Source organism: Artibeus jamaicensis, unplaced genomic scaffold (genome assembly GCF_021234435.1).
Source record: "Artibeus jamaicensis isolate MK-2021 breed Jamaican fruit bat unplaced genomic scaffold, CSHL_Jam_final contig_241, whole genome shotgun sequence".
In the NCBI taxonomy this organism is placed as follows: domain Eukaryota; kingdom Metazoa; phylum Chordata; class Mammalia; order Chiroptera; family Phyllostomidae; genus Artibeus; species Artibeus jamaicensis.
This window is the reverse complement of record NW_026521509.1, coordinates 1,319,313-1,340,278: the sequence shown is the minus strand read 5'-3', so window position 1 is coordinate 1,340,278 and position 20,966 is coordinate 1,319,313. Positions and strand designations below refer to the sequence as shown.

Sequence of the window (20,966 nt, the reverse complement as noted above, 5' to 3'; positions counted from 1 at the left end):
TCTGGTGTTTAGTCTCTAATTCCACCCACATGATCATCTTTGTTCCTCCTTTCTCCTCTGGGTAATTTACATATTGCAACTCTAGACTTTAAGCACTAGTCCTAAATGCAGTCTCATTTTTGTTCTTTTCTTTATTTGGGAAGGTTACACATGTTTACTTTCATTCTGCTACATCCTACGTGCATTAGGAATGTAAGCTCTTTGGGCAAACTTACTGCATTTGAATCCCATTTCCAACATTATTAATTGCATAACCTTCAATAAGTGATTAACATCTGTTGCCTGATGTGTAATAATAATATTAATATCCTAGCATAACATACTTATATAAAGTGCCAAGGATAATACCTGTCAAGTATCTTGTATTTTCCACTAAACATTCTTATTCACACTGTTTCACGGCTCATCTTATTCCCCACATTACCCCTCTCTCTGCCACATGACCTACGTGCACTAGAAAATATTTTCCCCTTTCCCTCTATTTCTTTGGCATGACTTAATCTACTGACCTTGGGAAAATCCCATGCTCATGCTCTGTGTTCACTCAGCATGGTTCCCACAGACTTACAAGGTTACCTCTGAGGCTAGTAATTTTTCACTTCCTTTAAAGTAAACAAATGTGTATCCATTGTGTCTATTGTTACATGGACACAAAGGTACAGAGGTGGCAAGGGTGATTCCCTAAAATATATCAAGTAGAGAAGATGACCTTTAGAAAAACTCAATATTCTTGATTTTTAACAGAAAATAATCCAGAAATATCTGTGTCATTCTTGCAGTTAATCTCCCAAGACACTAATAATTGAGACACTTTTAAAAGTCTATTCATTTTATTTGAAAAATAGAATAGTATTTCCAAGTTTTCACAAATGATTATGAAAAGTTTTGTGCTGCAGTCAAATTAAAGCAGTTAAGTAGTATAGTAAATGATAGTTGTTCAGACACTCAATTGTTTTATATATATATATATATATATATATATATATATATATATATATATATACACACACACACACACACACATATACATACACATTTTGGGGGGGTTGCTGGACAAAGTAACAGAAGGTTCACGGCCATCTCATGAATGTGACCTTTTTCTCCTAACAAGTAAACTAGTTTGCAACAGAATTGGTGTATTATGCAGATTCTGTGCTGTCCATGGCCTGATACACAGATTAAGCAGCAAATGAGTGTTTGCCTTTGCAGAGTATGACTACTGCACTGTGGTCCTATAGGTCTCTCGTGTCTTTGTTCAGCCTCACTTGTTCCAGACTTTTCCAAGTCTAGTATGCATCACTGTCTATTTGATATTATCACTGCTACCAGGACTATTTATGCTAAATTAGTGTATGTGCTGAAGTTATTCCAGTTTGCTTCTGAAATGAAAATGAAGCCCCATAAAGTCAGCTAACTGTGGAGAAGATTGCAGTATATCACTATCAATGACTCATAAAGTCTATACTCTCCTTAATGCATTCATCAATGCAAGAAATGGAGGTTTTCATTTGCATAATAGATGAACATGTGCCTCTAACACTCGTGTTTCAGTTGTTAGCATGTCCTCTAGTTGTTGATATCTGATAAAATCTGCTGTTGTGTATTTCATTTTTAGATATGTGTCCATAGCTATATGAGCCTTGGAAACATCAGAATATCAGATGCTACTTCTCTCTATAAAAATCAAAACTAAAAGAAGACTTGGGATCTGGCAGAGACATACCCATAGATGTAGGAGCTTTTTGGCTGCACTTTTTATTTCTTCAATGTGTGTTACACGTGAAATAAATAACTAGCTCCCTTGTACTTTACATGCAATTTGACATTAAATTTCACAACATGTGGATTTGAATTTCATTTAAACTATTTTATATGCCTGCTTCACAAATGTACCTATCTTATTCGTATATACTTCCCTTCAAAAAAAAAAAAAACAAGGAAATAAATATGCTCCTAAGAAGCATTAAACTGTATATTGGACATGTAACTTCAACACATATTGTTTTTTTTTTCAATTTAATCTTTCTTGTATTTTTTCTATGACCATTTAGTGCCCTTAAACCCTCCTTCCCCCAGCTTGTTGTGTTATTATTTTTTAGTTACACTTTAACTTTTAATGTAATTTAAATAAAAATTAAGTGCATGAAGAAATGTATTAAAAAAAAATCTCCAGCAAGATGGGCCATTCACCTCAGTGAAATATGAGTTTTACAGAGCTTAAAATTCTGAGCTTAACAATAGGTACACATACTTTGAAAACATTAAATAGTCATTTATATTCTTGTCCATATGTCCTCAGCTGATATATTTCAGGTTATTTTGGGGGGGGGTGGATATCCATAGATTCTAGAGAGATGAGATTCCTCTGACAATGATTTATTCACCAAACTTGGTTTTAAAAGATCCAAAAGTTCTTAAATAATTGCACTCCTCCTTTCTGTGCAGTGGGTAATTTTTAAAAGACTTTATTTAGTTTTAAACAGAGGGGAAGGGAGGCAGAAAGAGAAAGAGAAAGAGAAACATTAATGTGCGGTTGCCTCTCACATGGCCCCCCCGGGGACCTGGCCCACAACCCAGGCATGTGCCCTGACTGGGAATTGAACCGTCGACCCTTTGGTTTGCAGGCTGGCACTCAATCCACTGAGCCACACCAGCCAGGGCTTTGTTAATAATTTTTAAATGGATTTCATAATTTGCTTAAAGATTGAAATATGCTAGCTGCATTTGTTAGGGCATCAATCCCTGTCCATAAGCCTTGGAGTAGCTGCACCAAACTATTCTTGGATGAAAGCTGGGAAAACGATCCTCTTTCCTGCATGGGAAGACTTGAGGTTAATTATAAGCTTGCCACTATCCCGAATGAACAGTGAATCTTCACTTGGGATGTACGAAAGAAACAGGAAAATAAAAAGTGTGCTCACAACAGCTGCTGATCTTGTTTGTAGAAGTGTTGAGAAAAACAACAGGCTGTTGACCACACAGCCATCTGTAGGTATCTGCACCAGTGTGGTGCCCCTCATCAGATGTATTTGCAAATGTCTGCCAATGTTTCCATGCCTATTAACACAGTGCACTAGAATTCTATTTTCATGTTTGCCTCACTACTGTGAATCCTACTGAGCCAGAATCTGGTATGTATTCATCTCTCTAACTCTAGTACTGAATTCAATGCACAACACACAGAAAGTGTTTAACTGTGGTTTAATGAAAAGATGGGAAGTACTCTTACTAAACTCTGAGTCTGCTCTTAACTATGTTATTTAATCCCCCCCCAAAAAAAAAGAAATGACGCTGTGCTAAAATATATCTGGAATCTGAGATAATGAAGTCAATTTCAAAAGAAAGGTTATAAAAGCATTGACAAAAATACAAGCTTTTATAAAAATGAAAACATTATACATGGCCAAGATATTGCCAAGTGAGATACATTATTTTCTTTAATACTCTCTGTCTCATGAATATGTATGCACAGTAAGAGTGTCTAAGAAATCCTTACTTTTTAAAGTTCTTAATATGAAAATAATAGAAGTTCTGCTTATGTGTTTCTGTTGTCCCTTAAGAACATAATGACAGTATGTTTGTTCCTTATTGAATAGTTCTTCTAAATCTTTGGTTTCCCAAGAGTTATAGACACAATTACCTTTACTGTTATTCTTTAATGGCAACTTGCTTTCAAGCACTTTGGCCTATTGCTACATTTCATAGTATAGTATCGATTGCAACAATCTCCACATGACATTCTTAATAGTATATTTTTGACAAAAACACTAGGTAGGGACAATGCTAGCTTGACACTGAATGAGAAAAACACTTCAATACCTGCCTATTGTATCTGCAAGTTTCCTTATAGATTATGGAACAAAGAAGCTGTTAGCCACAGTGAGCTTTCTAAACAGACGAATTTCATCTTCATTGTTTATACACACCTTAACAGCTCTTCAAATGATTTATTTCCATAATGCAGGAAAGGAGAGGTTATTTAAAATTATATTTGGAAATAGAATCGGTAACTAGGCCTTCTTTCAAAAAGCTTCCTTAAAGACAGTTCTACTTTTAGGTAGTTTTCTCTACTCATCTCCATCCCATAAAAAGCTCAGAGTCAGTGTCAAAGTAATTAATTAATTTGCACCAAACAATGGTGTTCCAATAGAGGGCAATATTTAATTAAGAGTTTATTGTATAAGCATGGAAGTAATGGTGGTTAAATTGCTAGATATTATTTGTTCTTCCTAAGAAACCATATTGATCAGTATTTAAGTCTGAGCATTGGAAAATGTTCCCTTTTTCCCAAAATACTATTTATTAAAATGAAAGTAGTGACCAGATGAGACAACTCCCTTCTGTTGAGTTGGGACTGGAAATACAAAGATTTATCCAGTGTTTTAAAAAATGTTAAATAAGGGGGGACATATATAAAGGACACATGGACAAAACCAAAGAGGGGTAAGATCAAGGGTGGGGAGTGGGGACGGCTGGGGTGGGGAGGAGGGGGGAGGGAAGTGGGGACAACTGTACTTGAACAATAATTAAATATTAAAAAGTGGGCAAAAGACTTGAACACACACTTCTCCAAGGAGGACATACAGAGGGCCCAGAGACATATGAAAGGATGCTCAGCATCACTAGCCATCAGAGAGATGCAAATTAAATCCACAGTGAGATACCACTTCACACCAGTCAGAATGGCCATCATAAACAAAGCAACAAACAAGTGTTGGAGAGGATGCGGAGAAAAGGCAACCCCGGTGCAGTGTGGGTCAGAATGCAGCCTGGTGCAGCCACTGTGGAAAACAGTATGGAATTTCCTCAGAAAACTAAAAATGGAATTTACTTTTGACCTGGTAATTCCACTGCTAGTATCATTTCCTAAGAACCCTGAAACACCAATCCAAAAGAATCTATGCACCCCAATGTTCATAGCAGCACAATTTATAATAGCCAAGTGCTGGAAGCAACGTAAGTGCTCATCAGTCATGAGTGGGTCAAAAAACTATGGTCTGTTTACACAACGTAATACTATGCAGCAGAGAGAAAGAAGGAACTCCTACCCTTTGTGACAGCATGGTAAGTGAAATAAGCCAGGCAGTGAGGGGCAAATACCATATGATCTTACCTTTAACTGGAACTTAATAATCAAAACAAAAAAAAAGCCAGCAAAATATAATTAGAGTCACTGAGATTAAGAACAATCTGAGAGTAACCAGAGGGGAGGTGGGAGGGGATGGGGGGAGGCTTTTTAGGAACTACTACAAAGGACACATGGACAAAACCAAGGTGGGGGTGTGGAAGCAAGGGAGGGAGGTGGGTTTGGCTGAGGTTGGGGGGGAATGGTGGGAAGTAAATGCAGACAACTGTAATTGTACAACAATAAAATTATTTTAAACAAGATAAATCATAAAAAATAAATAACACAGCAAAAAAGATGTAAAAAAAGAAGAAAAACCAAAAAAGTAAAACCATGCATATTTCACAATAAGATATTAATTAATTTATGTTTATAGGCTTTCTTATGGAACTGACAGTACTAATGGTTAAATGCCACTTAAAACCTTATTTCACTAATAACTTGTGAAACTTATAGAACTATCTTGGAAATACATTTAGAGGGCCTTCAAAAACTGTCACTGATGAGAATACTGAGTGAGACATAGCATGCATTCCACAGATTAATACATTTTCTTCCTCAACCCCTGAACCAGTGTCTGGAATTATTCATGGACATAACTGCATTAGAGTTCATTGTGGTTTCTTAAATGTGACCTTTTATGCTGAAACAAGTTTAGTTCTATTAAAAAATGGATTAATGTGAAATGGGATGCATGTATATTTCTTTAATAGCCATAAGAAGCAACAAAAAAAATAGTGCTTAAGGAGACCTTTAAAGAGAGCGGGAGAAGGGGGTGCGAAACAACATAAATCAGGAAATAAAACCCTTCAGCTCCGTGGTTTCCCCGGTTACACTTTTCCAAAAATGTATCAATTTGTGCTTTCAAAAAGGTATATTCAGTATTTTTGCAGTTAATATTGACTCTGTCATAATGATGATGCTATATGTCTGCTTTTTCCTAAGTATTTCATTTTATCTGCTTTTTCCTAAGTATTTCCTTTTGGACAGCCTGCTGTGTCTTTCTGTTCCTGTAATGAGTGAGCTTTCCTCACCTTGTGATTAGCTAATTTTCACTTAATTGCTTTATAGTGATAAAGTGCATCTGGCATTCTTTCCCTAGAAAGATGAGATTTTTTTAATGCAACAAATCTTCACTCTGGAAAGCTGAGAATCACTCATTACATTAGGAGGCTGGCCGGTACCCTGGGATTGAGAAGACCACAGTTTCCATTGAAGGTTTAAAAGGTTATTTTAAGTCTCCTGTAAACTTTCTCTGGAAAACAACATTTCCCAGGAAAAAGAGGCAATAAAAAACAATATTATACAAAATCTGTTTCTTCTTCATGAACTATCGCTGTGAGATCTTTTTCATGCCATGACTTATTTTACTACTTCCACATCTAGTCAGCAAATGTTCAAACATTTTGAACTGCATAATACAATAACTAAAGACATTTTAAATGATTTAGTATTATTAAGGTTTTGCCTGTAATGGGACTAGCTTAATTCTGGTATTAAAAAAAAAATATTTGTAAATCTACTCCCTTCACCAAACTTTTCAATCTCATTAATGCCAACAACACAAACCACTAACTTTTAATTTTTCTAACAGATGACTCAAGAATGTTGAAAATTCTCAATCTGTTATATTTGTCTATTTAATATTAGTTTCCCTGGTTTAAGAAGCAAATGAATCCATAATCACTCAGCTATGTAACTGGCATTTTTCTCTCAACATTTGAGGTACAATAAAAACTTAAGTACTGAATAATCTGAGCCTCTAACTCTGTGGATTCTCTAATGTATACCTCTAAATAAACTGAATAAAACCTCTTCCCTTAAAATATGATTCATTAATTCTCATTAGCACTTAATGCATTTAAAGAATACTTAGTACAGCTGCCTTTGAAACCCAGCATTTAGCAGTTGGTAATGGGACAGGACTTTACCCAACGAGACCGCAAGATGGGTAGAGTTTGAATTTTGTGCAGTAAATGTTACCGCTGAGGTTTGAAAGGCTCTTTTTATTACAAAAATGGCAACTTGAAATTACTTATGGTCGTTTGTGTAGTTAGAAACTTCATTATAATCACTAGCTATTAGAGTTTAATTTAAAATGACAAAATGCTTCCTGTTTTAGTTGTAAAACCTCTACTTTTGGTATCATCTCCATTACTTCAGAACAGTTGGTACTGCAGCTTCATTTGACTAGAAGATTGCCAACCACAGCCCCTCTGATGAATAGCACAATTGCATAACACTATAAAGCACCCCAGTTCTGATTGGTTTCATAAAAAAGGATGATGAGTTATTGCCTAATTAGTATATTAGCAGGAAACACAAGAAGACTTTGTTTTATGGTGTTTTCTTGGTGTCAAAACTAGGTATAATGAATTTGATCACTATGAAAGGAATATTTCTCCTGGTGCAAAATAAATCGTGGTCATGCACTGATGAGAAGAGACCACTGCCCTCTCAGATGACATCAGAAGATTCAGGCTGTGAAAGAAGCTTGGCCAAATCATCCATTTCAGACAAGGTTTTAGATGCCAAAGTCTGTGAAGACCAGCTGCCAGTATAACATCAACACTATCTGTATAAGGAAATATAACATTGTATCCATGCTCAAAATCAGAAACCAAATGATGGTGAAAGATTTCAGACCCTTTTCAGCAAGTTGTATTTTTTCTCAATCTGCAATTGCCATCAAAAGTGTCCATATCATTGTGAACTCTTCCTGGGGAACTAAAGAACATCGCAGTGTTAAGTACCATCACCAAGAGACCTTACAGGCAAGAAGGGGCTGGAAAGAAGTATTCCAAGTCATGAAAACCAAAGACCTACATCCAAGATTGCTCTATCCAGCAAGGCTTTCATTTAGAATGGAAGGGCAGATAAAGTGCTTCTCAGATAAGGTCAAATTCAAGGAGTTCATCATCACCAAGCCCTTATTATATGAAATGTTAAAGGGACTTACCTAAGAAAAAGAAGATAAAAAGATGAACAGTGAAAGGACAGCAAATGCACAGTTATCAACAACCACACCTAAAACAAAAGCAAACTAAAAGGACAGCTAGATCAGGAGTGACCATAGAAATGAAGATCACATGGAGGGTTAGCAACAGGGAAGTGGGAGAAGGGGAAGGGGGGAGAAGGTACAGAAAATAAGTAGCATAGACGGTAGATAGAAAATAGATAGGGGGAGGGTAAGAATAGTTGGGGAAATATGAAATCTAAAGAACTTGAGACACGTGTTCATGAACTAAAGGGGGGGAATGGTGGTGGAGGGGTGTGCAGGGTGGAGGGGAACGGAGGGGGGAATAGAACAAATGTATTGGCATAATCAATAAAATTTTTTAAAAAAGAAAAAAAAGACTTGGAAGCAGCTCATGTGTCCATTATTGATGGATAGAAGAGTGGATGAAAAAGTTGTAGCACATTTTCACAATAAAATACTACTGTAAATCAAGAGATGTATTTCAACAATTTTCACTATTCATTTTAACATTAATTATACTGGCATCTTTCAAATGTGTGTTTCTATTACTGTTGCATAGTCTACCTTTTTCAGTTGTAGAAAAGGAAAATTATTAATACTTTATCCTGTGACTAAAGCATTCCATAAGGAATATGGAAGTGAAGGAGATATATTTGTTAATTATTATGGATAATATGTTAATTAAATGTATTTGTCCAGTGAAAGAAGGTACCCTCTCTTGTCCCACATGCCTAATATCTGTTGAAATAAAACAGGCAGAACTTGAGGAATATCTGTAAGCATCAATGGGCACTATTTGGAATATTATCATTAGAATATTTTTAAAATAACTATTTATTGACATTTGTAGGAAACAGTGGTTCTATGATAAAATTTGGTGTGTAAAGTTTTCTATAGTCTTTTAAAAAGGATTATACAAGAATACTTTACAAAAGTGCTCAGAGAGCTTGTTCAAAATGCTGTTTTCTGCCACAGTTCGGTAGACCTGCTAGAACAGAATTTTGGTAAGTAGTGCCTGAGAATACACCTTTCAGCACAGTGCCCGATGATTTCTATGCTCACGGAGACTTTCAGGTACCTGTGTTATAGGGTAGGGAGGTGGACTAGCAGTTTAGGTTAACACACCTATTCAGTGAAGGTTCTTTACTTGTATTTATCCAACAGTTTCCACTACAATGAATAAAGCAAGCCTAGGGAATTTTGACAGAGGCAATTAATTTGGAACATGACTAGGAAAAGAATAATCAGCTTTGTTCATAATTATTTACCAATAAGTATTTATTAAATTAATGAATGTAATATAAACAAATGTGTTTTTAGTATTAGTATTAGTATTCAATCTTTATCATCAACATAAGATGTTATCTCTACTAATGAAGAAATAGTCCTTTCCCAAGTATTTACCATGGAGAATTCTGGAAATGTGGCTGGCTGACTTAAAGGAAACAATTTCTCTCAAACAGAAATGCTAGAAAAAATGTTTTCTCATTTATCAGCTTATTTTGAACTTCTGTAAATCCTTTTCACCTCAGTGCATTCCGTTTGTATTTTCCCCCTTAAAACAGGTTGATAAATCTGTATAAGCATTACTGTTAAAATGTAATATTATATAAAAAATATTTTTGTCCTAGCACTTGGCTAGAGAAATGGAGCTACTGAGAAACAGGAAGGTAGCAAAACGGGTGTTCCTGAGTCATATAAAAACAGTTCTCTCAAAGGAAAAACAATTCTCTAACATATGTTCACTAAATTCACATTTGACATATTATAAATTACAGAACTGCATATTATTAATATTTGAAATAATACTTTCTTCTTGGCACATACTTACATCTCCAAGCATTCCTGGCTCAAGTTAAGTACATTGTATATCTGAGACTATCCTGTCAAACCCTGCCAATGTGATCACAGTGACTCGACTAAGTTACTGTTACTCTGTGTGTCACAAACACAGAGGAGCCGCAAGATGGAAGAAGCCCAGAGTCACCATGGGGATGAAAGCTGACAGTAAATGTAAAACCCGCAGCTTTCCCTGGATGTCGATGTGAAGCCAGTTGTATTTTGGGATTTAACTGTTACCATCGCTATCATAACCTTATTTAACAGAAATTAGTTCTTTGAACTGGTGAGCTGCCTCACCAGAACCATAAAATATGTCACTTTCAGAGTCAGGCAATGAGCAAGGTCAGTCCCTGATTTGGAGGCTGAAGAGATGAAAACCTGTGATGCTCAGTGGCTGGTGCCTGCTCAAACTTGGAAAGTTAACCAGATGTCCACTGAGTCTGTAGTGCTAAAGACTCAGGCACGGTGTGTCTGGTTTTTATTTTCCACTTTTAGGAAGTATTAAAAGAGATCAGCTGAGGAAAGAATCGGCCTGGTTGCAAGCAAACATAACCCGTTTACTTCAAGATCTGCATAAAGCAGAATTCTGGAAGTTATTTTCATACCATGAAGCTGTAGTAGTAACACTGTTTCTCCATCAATCCAAGGAAGTCAAAAGGAACTTAGCCTTAGATTCTGAGTAATAGTTTAGAAGTAAAAAATAAATCATTAAAATTTAGAACTATGTAGTAAGACCACTAGTGGATTCCAAAGGAACAGAAGACTTCACCCTTAAACTTAGGAAAGTTAAAATGCAGTTGGTACAAGAAAATTAAAAGCAAGTTTTTATAGTAATCGGAAACATGTTGAACTTAATCTAGATCATTGTACATTTCATTGCATAATAATGATGAGCAAATTAGTAGATTATGTGCTTCTAAGGGCATTAAGAATGAAAAAGTAACAAATCAATAAGAACAAAGCTAGTATAAGTTGAATAGTACATATTGAGAGACGTAGGGTAAAAGGTATCTAAAAGATATAAATTTATCTCAGAGGTAGGTTTTGAGCCAAGTGTTTATCAAAGTGATATGCATGAATTGGAAGAAACTGAATATACCTAGGGAATATTCCATTCTTATAGTTGTGAAGAAATGTAACCCATGGGCATGGACAACAGTGGCGGGGATTGATTGTCATGGCCAGGGCAGGGGACAGCAACAAGGAAAAATGTGAGACAACTGTAATAGAGCAATAAAAAAATAAAAACATACGTAAAAAAGAAATTTAGCCCTGACTGGTGTGGCTCAGTGGATTGACTACCAGCCTGTGAACCAAAGGGTAGCTGTTTCAATTCCCAGTCAGGGCACATGCCTGGGCTGTGGGCCACATCCCAAGTAGGGGGCACTCGAGAGACAACCTGACATTGATCTTTCTCTCCCTCTCCTTCTCTTTCCTTTCCCTTCTCTAAAAACAAATAAGATCTTTAAAAAGATATTTAAAAATATTAACATCTCAGTGGAGTCAACTAGAAACATGTGGATCCATTCACCTAATACTAGTGCATTATCAAAGTAGTGGATAAAGAAAAAAAAGGTTAATATTTGCAACCATATCGATATGCAGGCATTGGTTTACAGTGGGAGAAAGCTGTGAAATGGAAATGTACACAAGTATCTACAGACCAAAACACATCCCCATTCAAAGATACTTTGAACTAATCTCCGACCAGACCCTGTCATGTTGAAGAAACTAAGATGGGTTAATTCTATTGAAATAATTGTCAGTTATGTCATCTCCTCTTTCATTTCCTTGCTTCTGCATTAGTGACAAGGCAGTTTTACCTCCTGGGCCTCAACCAGGCTCACTGTCTGTGATTAAAACGATTCACTAGGAGCACCTTCTTGCCTATTGGATAAATTATAGGAACTCAGAAAGTGGATGTAAAGGCACTTAAAGAGACAGACAAGACCCTGAGCAATTCTGAGTCTCCTCTTATACCACTTTTCTCATAAGTCCTACAGCTGCTGCCTGACATCACTGTTTTACACAGATCTTTGTGCCTTCATGCACATTATATGTCCTATCCAAATGGTCTTCCCTTCATTTGCACAGTCACCAATTGCTCTCCATTGCCTGGGTTGAGGCCCAACTCCCATATGGAGTCCAGCCAGGTACTGCCTCCCTCCTGGAAGCATACACACAGATACAATTGTTTTACATATTCATTTTATCATGCTGTATTTTAGTTGGCTATGTGTTTGTCTTTTACTCAACTCTGAGAGTTTTCAAAGCAATGACCATATATAATTCATCTGAAGAAGCCCAGTTCGTAGTTGTGTCCAGTACAAAGTAGGTGCACATTAAAATAGAATTCTGAATATTAATATGAGACAGTTGGCACAAAACCACATGAATTCACATGGGCTCAAGGCAGAGTGTTTTTTTCTCTCATTCATACTGTTTATCTAGGAAAGCAGTATAATTAAGGTGTGGGGAACACGACTGTAATTAGTCAGCAAAATATTGTAGGCAGCAGTGTAGCCCTCAATACAGTCAATAATATCATCATAACTATGAATGGGCTTGGAGGGAACTGCTCTAGAAAGTACATGATTTTTTAAAAAATTTTATTTAGTTATTTTTCAAGTACAGTTTTTTGTCTATTTTTCCCATCCCAGCCTCCCCCGTCCCTTGTTCCCCACCTCCCATGATTTTATAACCGCTTTATTGTACCTCTGAAATGAACACAGAACACTACCGAATGTAAACTGTTACTTAAATAAAAATGTATGCCCTACAATTAACCTATCTAAAAGTCTATTTCTTCCTATTATAGAATTTATTACTTTGCAGTTTGACCTTTAGTAGCTTTAAAATGTACACTAGTAGCTTTATTAAAAATGTACAGGTATAGGAAAAAATAATTTGTAAAATAGATAGCAGTTAAATTAGGCCATAAATGGCCCAGTTTCTTTCACCCTTTAAAAAACTCGCTGTCTGTCCATATCCTTTTTAATGGCTTCCCCCATATTAATCAAATACCAGGATATATGGGATTTTGAGGGAAGAAACTACCTAGGCACTAAATGCCATTCGCATTCTACTCACCTTCTGATTCCAGAGAATTGAAGGCGCCTTGTTCAGCAGTCTTGTGTGAATGAGAATAAGGCCTTGAATAAACTGCTCACAAAAATCCATGCTAAGCTAACCACCCAATGGTGGCCAGTGATTACATCTATGTGTGATGCTTCACCAAGCTCATGGGCTTCCCACACCTCTTTAAATGGGTCAATGGGGGCATCTGTCTATATTTCAAGAAAGAAATACTTCTCTGAATTTAAGCTAAATGCCATATAATCACTGTCATGTGTACAAATATAATAGTTACTGCAGCTTCCTGTTAGCAAAGGCTCATTCACTTATAAGATTCCTAAAAGTTCAAGGCATTGAGATTGTTTATGCTGCCATGTTCCTCTTCTTAATCACCCACTACCAAATTTTCCAAAAGAAACAAGTTCCTTGTTTGCTTTTCAGTTAACTACAATAATGATAATATTTGTACAGTTTAAGTCATTGAGAGACAACAATCTCATGCTATTAAGTCTGCAATAGCACATTTCATAAGGTGTGAAAATCAAATACATTGGAAATTATGTGAACAGTTTTTCATCACATCTCAATTATCCTATTATTGTTATTTTAAGTAAATATGTATGTACTGATTCAGGACAAGCTACTATGTGCAAAATAAGAGTAAATAAAAGGTATTTCTTCCAATGTTATTTACAACTTTATCATTAAGCTTTTCTTGCTTTCTATTGTTTAAATCATTATGCATTTATACATTTTCTGATCTGTTCATTTTCTATATATTTGGTGTCTTAAATAGTTGAGCCACAAATGACATTTAATATTCCCTTTATTGTTCTTAGTCCTCTTCTGTTACCAAATTCCTGACACCCATTGAAGGAAGGAAAAATAAGGGGGAGGTTTAAGTGGCAGAGTAAGTGTTCTAATGTTTGTCATAATCCCTCATTTGAAATAATCAAAAGAAGAAGATCACACAAAAGAATGGGCTAGACATGGGAAGATTTACGGTCTTTGTTTCTGCTTTGGCACTGATCAGTTCTGTGAGTGCGGGTACACAATTAAATCTCTGGCCTCAATGGTTTCCTCGGGACCCATGGTGTTACTGGTTTCTTATTTGCCTGGGTTGTGGTAAAGCTTAAATTGCTGGTGGCTGGTCTTTGGGATTAAAAAAAAAATCCCATAGGAATTAGGGGAAACAATGGCCTGGGGGCTGTTTGGATAACATAAGGACGTCTAACTTATCATTGTAAACTATGCTTATTATTATAAATCAAAATACATATGAAATGATGAGCTAGAAAAGCAATGAAGAGCAAGGAATAAAATAGCAGAAAGTATCCATGAATTAACCATCTATATTTGGACAGAAGTCAATGGTATTATTTGAATGTACATGTGTAGTTTTTTGGCAAGCTCCCATCTGATATTATAGGGTAATCATAAGTGTTTATAAAGATGTAGCTGATATTATGAGATTGGACTACGAATGGCTCAATATATAATCAAGGAAGGAGTCTGCAGGATTACAAAGACTTGTACTGAACATACACATCTTGAAAAATATATATATTATTATGTCCCTCTAGTAACTACAGGGCTTCAATTTCCCACAGAGGGAGGGGGCCTTGAAAACAAGCATAAATATGATGAGACATAAAACATTTGGGGCTAAAAATTAGAGCACCGATGCCTGTGTGGCTTCTTTTACTCTCCTTTAAACAAATGGCACTCTGGCAGTAATCAGAGCTTTCTTCCATCTGGAAACAGAGGCAACTTTCACTTCTAGGGTTCTATATTACTATCTTGGAATCAGTGTCTTTTCCCAAGAGGATTTGGTTCCTTGTTTCTGCTTTTCTGAAAGTCCTGAGAAAGTGTTTTTCTAATGACCCTCACCACCTTTCCTCCCCACAGGGAAAAAAGAGACAAAAATGACCAAATATTTCTCCCCCATCCCTTGTTTTTCATAAGTATGCACTGGAGCTGGACAAGAAACCCTATTATACCCAAGAGAGCGGTCACAAAATTATTTTAAAAATCACTTTTCAAGGTTATATTTTTAAGCCTTTGCTGTCAGTGATCTCCACTCTGCTTTGTCTGAGAGTTGGAAATTAAGAAAATAACAAATGATTTTTTTTAAATTAAGAATTTATTTTTAGAGAGAGGTGAAGGAGGTAGAAAAACAGAAAAACATCAGTGTGTGGTTGCCTCTCACATGCCCCCTACCAGGGACCTGGCAACCCAGGTACCTGCCCTGACTGGGAATCAAACCAGCAACCCTTTGGTTCACAGGCCAGCACTGAATCCACTGATAATGGTGGGGCCTTGGTCCAATGGAATTATTACCCTTATAAGAAAAGACACCAGAGAGCTTGCCGTGTGTGTGTGTATGTTTGTGTGCGTGTGTGCGCGCTGAAGACATCTGTCCATGGTATTTTTGCTACGGCAGCCTGAGTTGATTAATTTTACCAGTCACACCTTCTAGTAGGAGAAGCTCAGGGAGAAAGACAGATTGCATTACAGGTATCATTTGTCACTTTAAAATATTGAGGACTCATAAGTACATTTGCCTTTCAAAAATTACCTGTATTTCTACCACTATTATTTTGATATTGCTATTTAGACACCATCAAAAAAAAAATCACCTTGACAGCTAGGAAATCCTGAGGATGTATTTCTGAATGGCTCATTTCAGGGTCTATACTATTTTCTAAATGCATCTTCATTTGCTTATTTTTCCCATTCCATGAGTAAGCAATATTGTACCTTTTACCCTCATTATCTAAAGATATTTGAACCACAATGATAAATGACTATTTTCCCTCATTTGTACCTTCAGTTTTCACAATTTCCTGCCTATTCCAGAGCTATATCTTAGGCCTAGATTGTGTTGCCCTTCATTCTCTACTTAGAGAATTCTACTTATTTTTGAAAGTCCAGCAAATCCTACCTTCAGTGTGAGATCTTCCTTCGAATTCAGTTATCCTTGTTTTATATTTCCACAATAATTTAATCATTCCTCTTGTATAGTACCTACGTTAGGCTTCAATTTATAGTAATTTGAGTTTCCTTCACTATACTGTAAACATTTTCCTAATTTTTTCAACCCCCAGAGGGTGCAAAAATTCATTGTCATGAAGTAAGTGATTAATGATAAATGCTTGGTGAACAAATGTACATATGAATGAATAAATGTGCCCATACAACTTCAGTTTCCTTTTTCTGTTTTTCATTAATATATGCTTGAATTCTTTAAAACATCAGGTTTTTTGTTTATAACCAATGAGACATGGTTCTCCATGAACTAGTGTTTATAAAGTAGCATCTTACTTTTTATATCATAGGTACAAGTAAATGTTTTAAGAAGCCTAATTCGTTTCATTTTATGGGGAGAGAATAATGATTATTTTCAGGGTCACGTTCAAACATAATTACTGCTGGAAGACTTTTTTTCTAAAAAAACTATATCCTTTGTCTACTCTCATCATCTTGGCCATAAATATTACAAATACAATAAAATTAGGCAACTAAAACTAAACTCTTTAAGTCAGGAATGAAACTTTGTATCTTTATTGGAATTTAGAGACTTCAACTTTCATAATTAGCTAATGACATTTTCTACTTGCTGGGTTTGCTATATACCATATAGGATACTATTATTTTATGGCTGCTATTCTAAGAACATCATATACAGAGTGGTTTAAACCTTTCTCATTTAATCTGTTTTAACCTCATATATTGATCATCAGTCCGAGAGGGAGGGTCAGCCAGCTAATCCTGAGATGCAAATGAAGTTCTACCAACTCATATTACTTCATTTCTGAATAATTAACATCATGATATGATTCACTAAGGATATGACTCGGGGGGCATCACCAAATACAAGTGTACTAAATAGATGATTTGCCATATGGTTTTGTATTCTTCTGTGATGAATAATGTCTATATGATTAATCAGAAGTCATGGAAGCACTTCATATTTACTCAATTCTCACTAAATGAGTAATATGTAATTTTATAACTGCAGCCATATTTCCATCAGTCATCCTCAAAAGGAACCAGGGATGCACATAGCCATCCTTTTGCATGTATTTTATTAGCTATACTGTGTTCAGGCAACATGACTTTTTAACAAAATATATTAGCTTCTAATAAGTTATCTCTAAATGGTGGTAATTACAGTTTAATTAGGTACAGCCTTATCACTACTCTGACTAATAAAGTCTTAAGAACCATTTCAAATATTCATTAAATGTTAAAATGAAATCTTTTTGTGTGTGTGAAAAGCTGTTGAATGCCCTGGAGCAATTAGGAAAACAAAGCAAAAACAGCACTTTACATGCCGTACAAATTGAAAACCAAATAATAAAACCACCCCTATATCAATTTCGAAATACTTTTAAATTGTCTCAACATGAAAACATAAAATGGTTTTGAAAAGAGAACTTATGAAGAGAAAGCCTTTAAACTGGAAAGTTTTACCTTGTAAAACTAAACTAAAATCTAAAGTAAAAGTAAAATCACTTCTTGCTCTGAAGTTATTTTGGAGAGAAATTTTCTGAAGGAATTTCTGAGAGAAACACTGATAATACAGCACAGGTCTTGCCATTTGCTTTCTTTTTACAGGGAACAGATTCATTCCACCTCTTCTACCAACTAAACAAATCCAGAAAAAAATACATGAAACACTGCCTCTCAAGACACTGGGAACAAAGGACTCACTTGTTCCAGATGGAGAACAAAGAAATTATGTCCAATGAATGTTGGGCAGAATGTTGGCCGGGGGGATAGATTTTAGCTGCAGCCCAGGGGTCTCCAGGGAGAGATGGAACGGACAACCTGAAGGTATCGAGGCTAGGACAGTTCACAGGACGGTGTATTGGAGACAGAGCTGCACAGAAAAACAACATTACAGGGAGTTCCTCTCCAGTGTTCATTTGGGCATCATATTACTTTGTTTATTCCCGATTTATTTTTATATTTTTGAGTGTGTATCTCTGTATACTTTTCAGAGAGGTCACTATGGTTATAATAATACTACTAGGCCATAGACAAAGAAGGAAATCTTAAATCTTACCCTTTGTGACAGTATGGATGGACCTGGAGAGCATTATGCTAAATGAAATAAGTCAGTTAGAGAAAGACAAACAGCATATGATCTCAGTCATATGTGGAATTGAACACACAAATGTAACTACCAAGGAAAATAAAGATAGACTCATAGATGGAGAGCAGATGACACATAGTGTGGAGGGGAGCTACACGGTGGAGGGATCAAGCAAAAAGAAAAAAGAACTCGTGGACATGGACAACAGAGTATAAGGGGACTAAAAGGTAGCATAAAAATATAATAAGATTACATTTTTTTAAAAAGGAGTAATCAAAATTGTAAGAAGTAACAACTATTAGGGAACTTGACTTACCAGAGCTGCCAGTCTGATCTAGGCCTGTTCAGTCCTTCCATGCACACCACAGGATCCCCTACTTCCCTCTGTGGTGTCCCCCATCCTCTACTCTATTCCCCTCCCTGCTTTCCATCTTCTCCATTCCCTTCCACCCCCATGTGCCTCAATGGTCCCCCCCACCTTCCACCCTCTCATGCCCTTCAAGGGTCCCTCCTGCCCTCTCCTACATTCCCTTCCACTGACCTTTCTGCCCCTCCAGAACCCTGCACTGCCCTCCACTCCACCCCATCCCCCTCCATCTTCTCCATTCTCCTTCAACCACTATTCCCCTCCATGGTCTCTCCCACCCCCCATCCCCTCTCATTCTGGCCCCGCCCCCACTGACTTTCTGACGTGATCAGCAGGTCCTTGTGAAGTCACAGAGCATACCCCGCCCGGCCCATGCAGTGTGCGCAGCAGGGCCGAGGGCTGAGGCAGGCGGCCTGCCAGGAGGAGTTAGTCCTGTCGTGGGGCGGTGTATCTACGGGCAGCACAGCCTTGGGGCTTGGGCTCTGAGCGACAGACCCAGTGATGGAGGAGGAAGAGATGGAGCAGCCAGGGACCAGTGGCACACAGGTAAGCAGTAGCCCCTCAGGTCCTGTTGGTCCAGGTGAGTCCCCAACTCTTCCTTCTGCTCACCGTCCCTGTCCCCCGACACCCCCTATCACCCCGCAGCCAGCTCCAGCCTTCTTACCCACCCACTGACCTGGGGGTGGCTGCCCCTCTGACCCTGGCCCCTCTAAGCCACACCCATCCTAATCCATGCCGCCCCCGACCTGTGGTTTCCCCCTTCGTCCCTACCAGGATATCCGGGCCATCCCCGCTCCCTTGGACACGTCCACGGCTCTGAGGAGGCTGCACAGGGAACTGAAGGACATCACCAACGACCCCCCGCCCATGTGCTCTGCGGGGCCGGTGGACGATGACATGTTCACATGGAAGGGGACCATCATGGGTCCCGCCGACAGCCCCTATGAGGGAGGCGTATTCTGCCTAAATATACAATTCCCACGCAACTACCCCTTCAGGCCCCCGCAGATTTACTTCACCACTCCGATCTACCACCCCAATATCAACCGGAGAGGCTACATCTGCCTTGATATTTTCAGATCCCAGTGGTCTCCCATAATGACCATATCCAAAGTCCTGTTGTCCATCAGCTCCGTGCTCTGTGACCCCAATCCCAATGATGCCTTTGTTCCCTCCATTGCCTGGATGTACTTAAAGGACAGGGATGGCTATGATACCATGGCCCGAGCCTGGACCAAGAAGTATGCCATGTGAATGAGAAGTAAATGATAACCCATCACCTCAATAAAACACCTGCCTGTTGAATCTGCTTTTTGACTGCTCTTTGGGGGGGCATCATTTCCTCATCTTGCACGTGCCACATCTGTGTGTGTGGAGGTGGGGGAGGCAGGGAGTGGGACAAGGTCAGGGGATAGGGGAGTGGGAGAGAGGCCAGTTTTCATGAGCATTTTACTGAAAGCCTTCTTTCCTGCTTCAGGATGGGAAAGCAAGAACAAGGTGGGGGGGCTTAGTGTGAGGTCTTTAGAACTGACAATGGGGAAGAAAAAGTGGATGAAGACTAGAAAGTCTATTTTATTCTGAAGAACCTGGGTCTTCAGGTGTGTTGCTTTGGCCAGGATGACTAGTAACCCGTATCCTCTACTCTGAGACCTACATTGAACTAGACAGACATCAAGTGGATGAGGAATAACACAAAATGATGTGTTTTGTTCCTAGAATTCTCCACCCCAACCCTTCAATGTCCACCTTTTGGACTGACCAGTCTGCCTCCCTCCACACTCTGGGTTGCACCCCACTTCTCAGGACATGCCTCTTTACAATAGCTAATATGTACAAGCCCCCCAGGTGCCCATCAGTAGATGAGTGGATAAAACAACTTAGTACATGTACACATGGAATAGTATGCACCTGTAAAAGAGGAAGGAAATCTTACCTTTGGGGACAGTGTGGATGGACCTGGAGAACATTATGCTCAGTGAAATAAGCCAGTCAGTAAAAGACAAATACCCGTATGATCTCGCTCACATGGAATCTAGTGAACAAATTGAACTGATGAACACAGTAGAAGGAGAGGTATGGACACATGTACCAGACAGACAGCTGTGGCCAGAGGAGATGGATGAGAGAAGGAGAAGGGATGAAGCAAACACACACACTCGCATCTACATAAAACACACTGACACAGACAACAGTGTGGCGACAGGCAGAGAGAAAGGGGGTGGGAGGGTGTGGGTGGGTGAAGGTGGGCTGAGGGGGGATAAATGGGGAAGGAGGTAGAATTTGCTCTGGGAGATGGGTGCACAGTGCAGGCTGCAGATGGTGTTTTGCTGAGTTGTACACTTGAAACCTGTATGGCTCTGTGGATCAATATCACCCCAGAAAGTTCAATCAAAATAAATATATAATTTCATCTATTGATATCAACTTTTTAGTATGTTAAGTATGGAAATATCACTTCCATTTAGCTTTCTTTACC

At 37.9% G+C, this 20,966-nt stretch overlaps 1 protein-coding gene across 1 annotated transcript; it reads left to right on the top strand.

Moving 5' to 3' along the window:
* The first annotated feature begins 19,294 nt into the window (after nucleotides 1-19,294).
* On the top strand, nucleotides 19,295-19,744 carry LOC119046332 (ubiquitin-conjugating enzyme E2 D3-like). The gene has a single exon (XM_037141361.2). The coding sequence runs from the start codon at nucleotides 19,358-19,360 to the stop codon at nucleotides 19,742-19,744; it is 387 nt and encodes a 128-aa protein (XP_036997256.2). The 5' UTR covers nucleotides 19,295-19,357.
* Nucleotides 19,745-20,966: the final 1,222 nt, after the last annotated feature.

Coding starts and splice junctions, on each gene's coding strand:
- LOC119046332 (XM_037141361.2), top strand. CDS start 19,358: ATGTGCTCTGCGGGGCCGGTGGACGATGACATGTTCACATGGAAGGGG.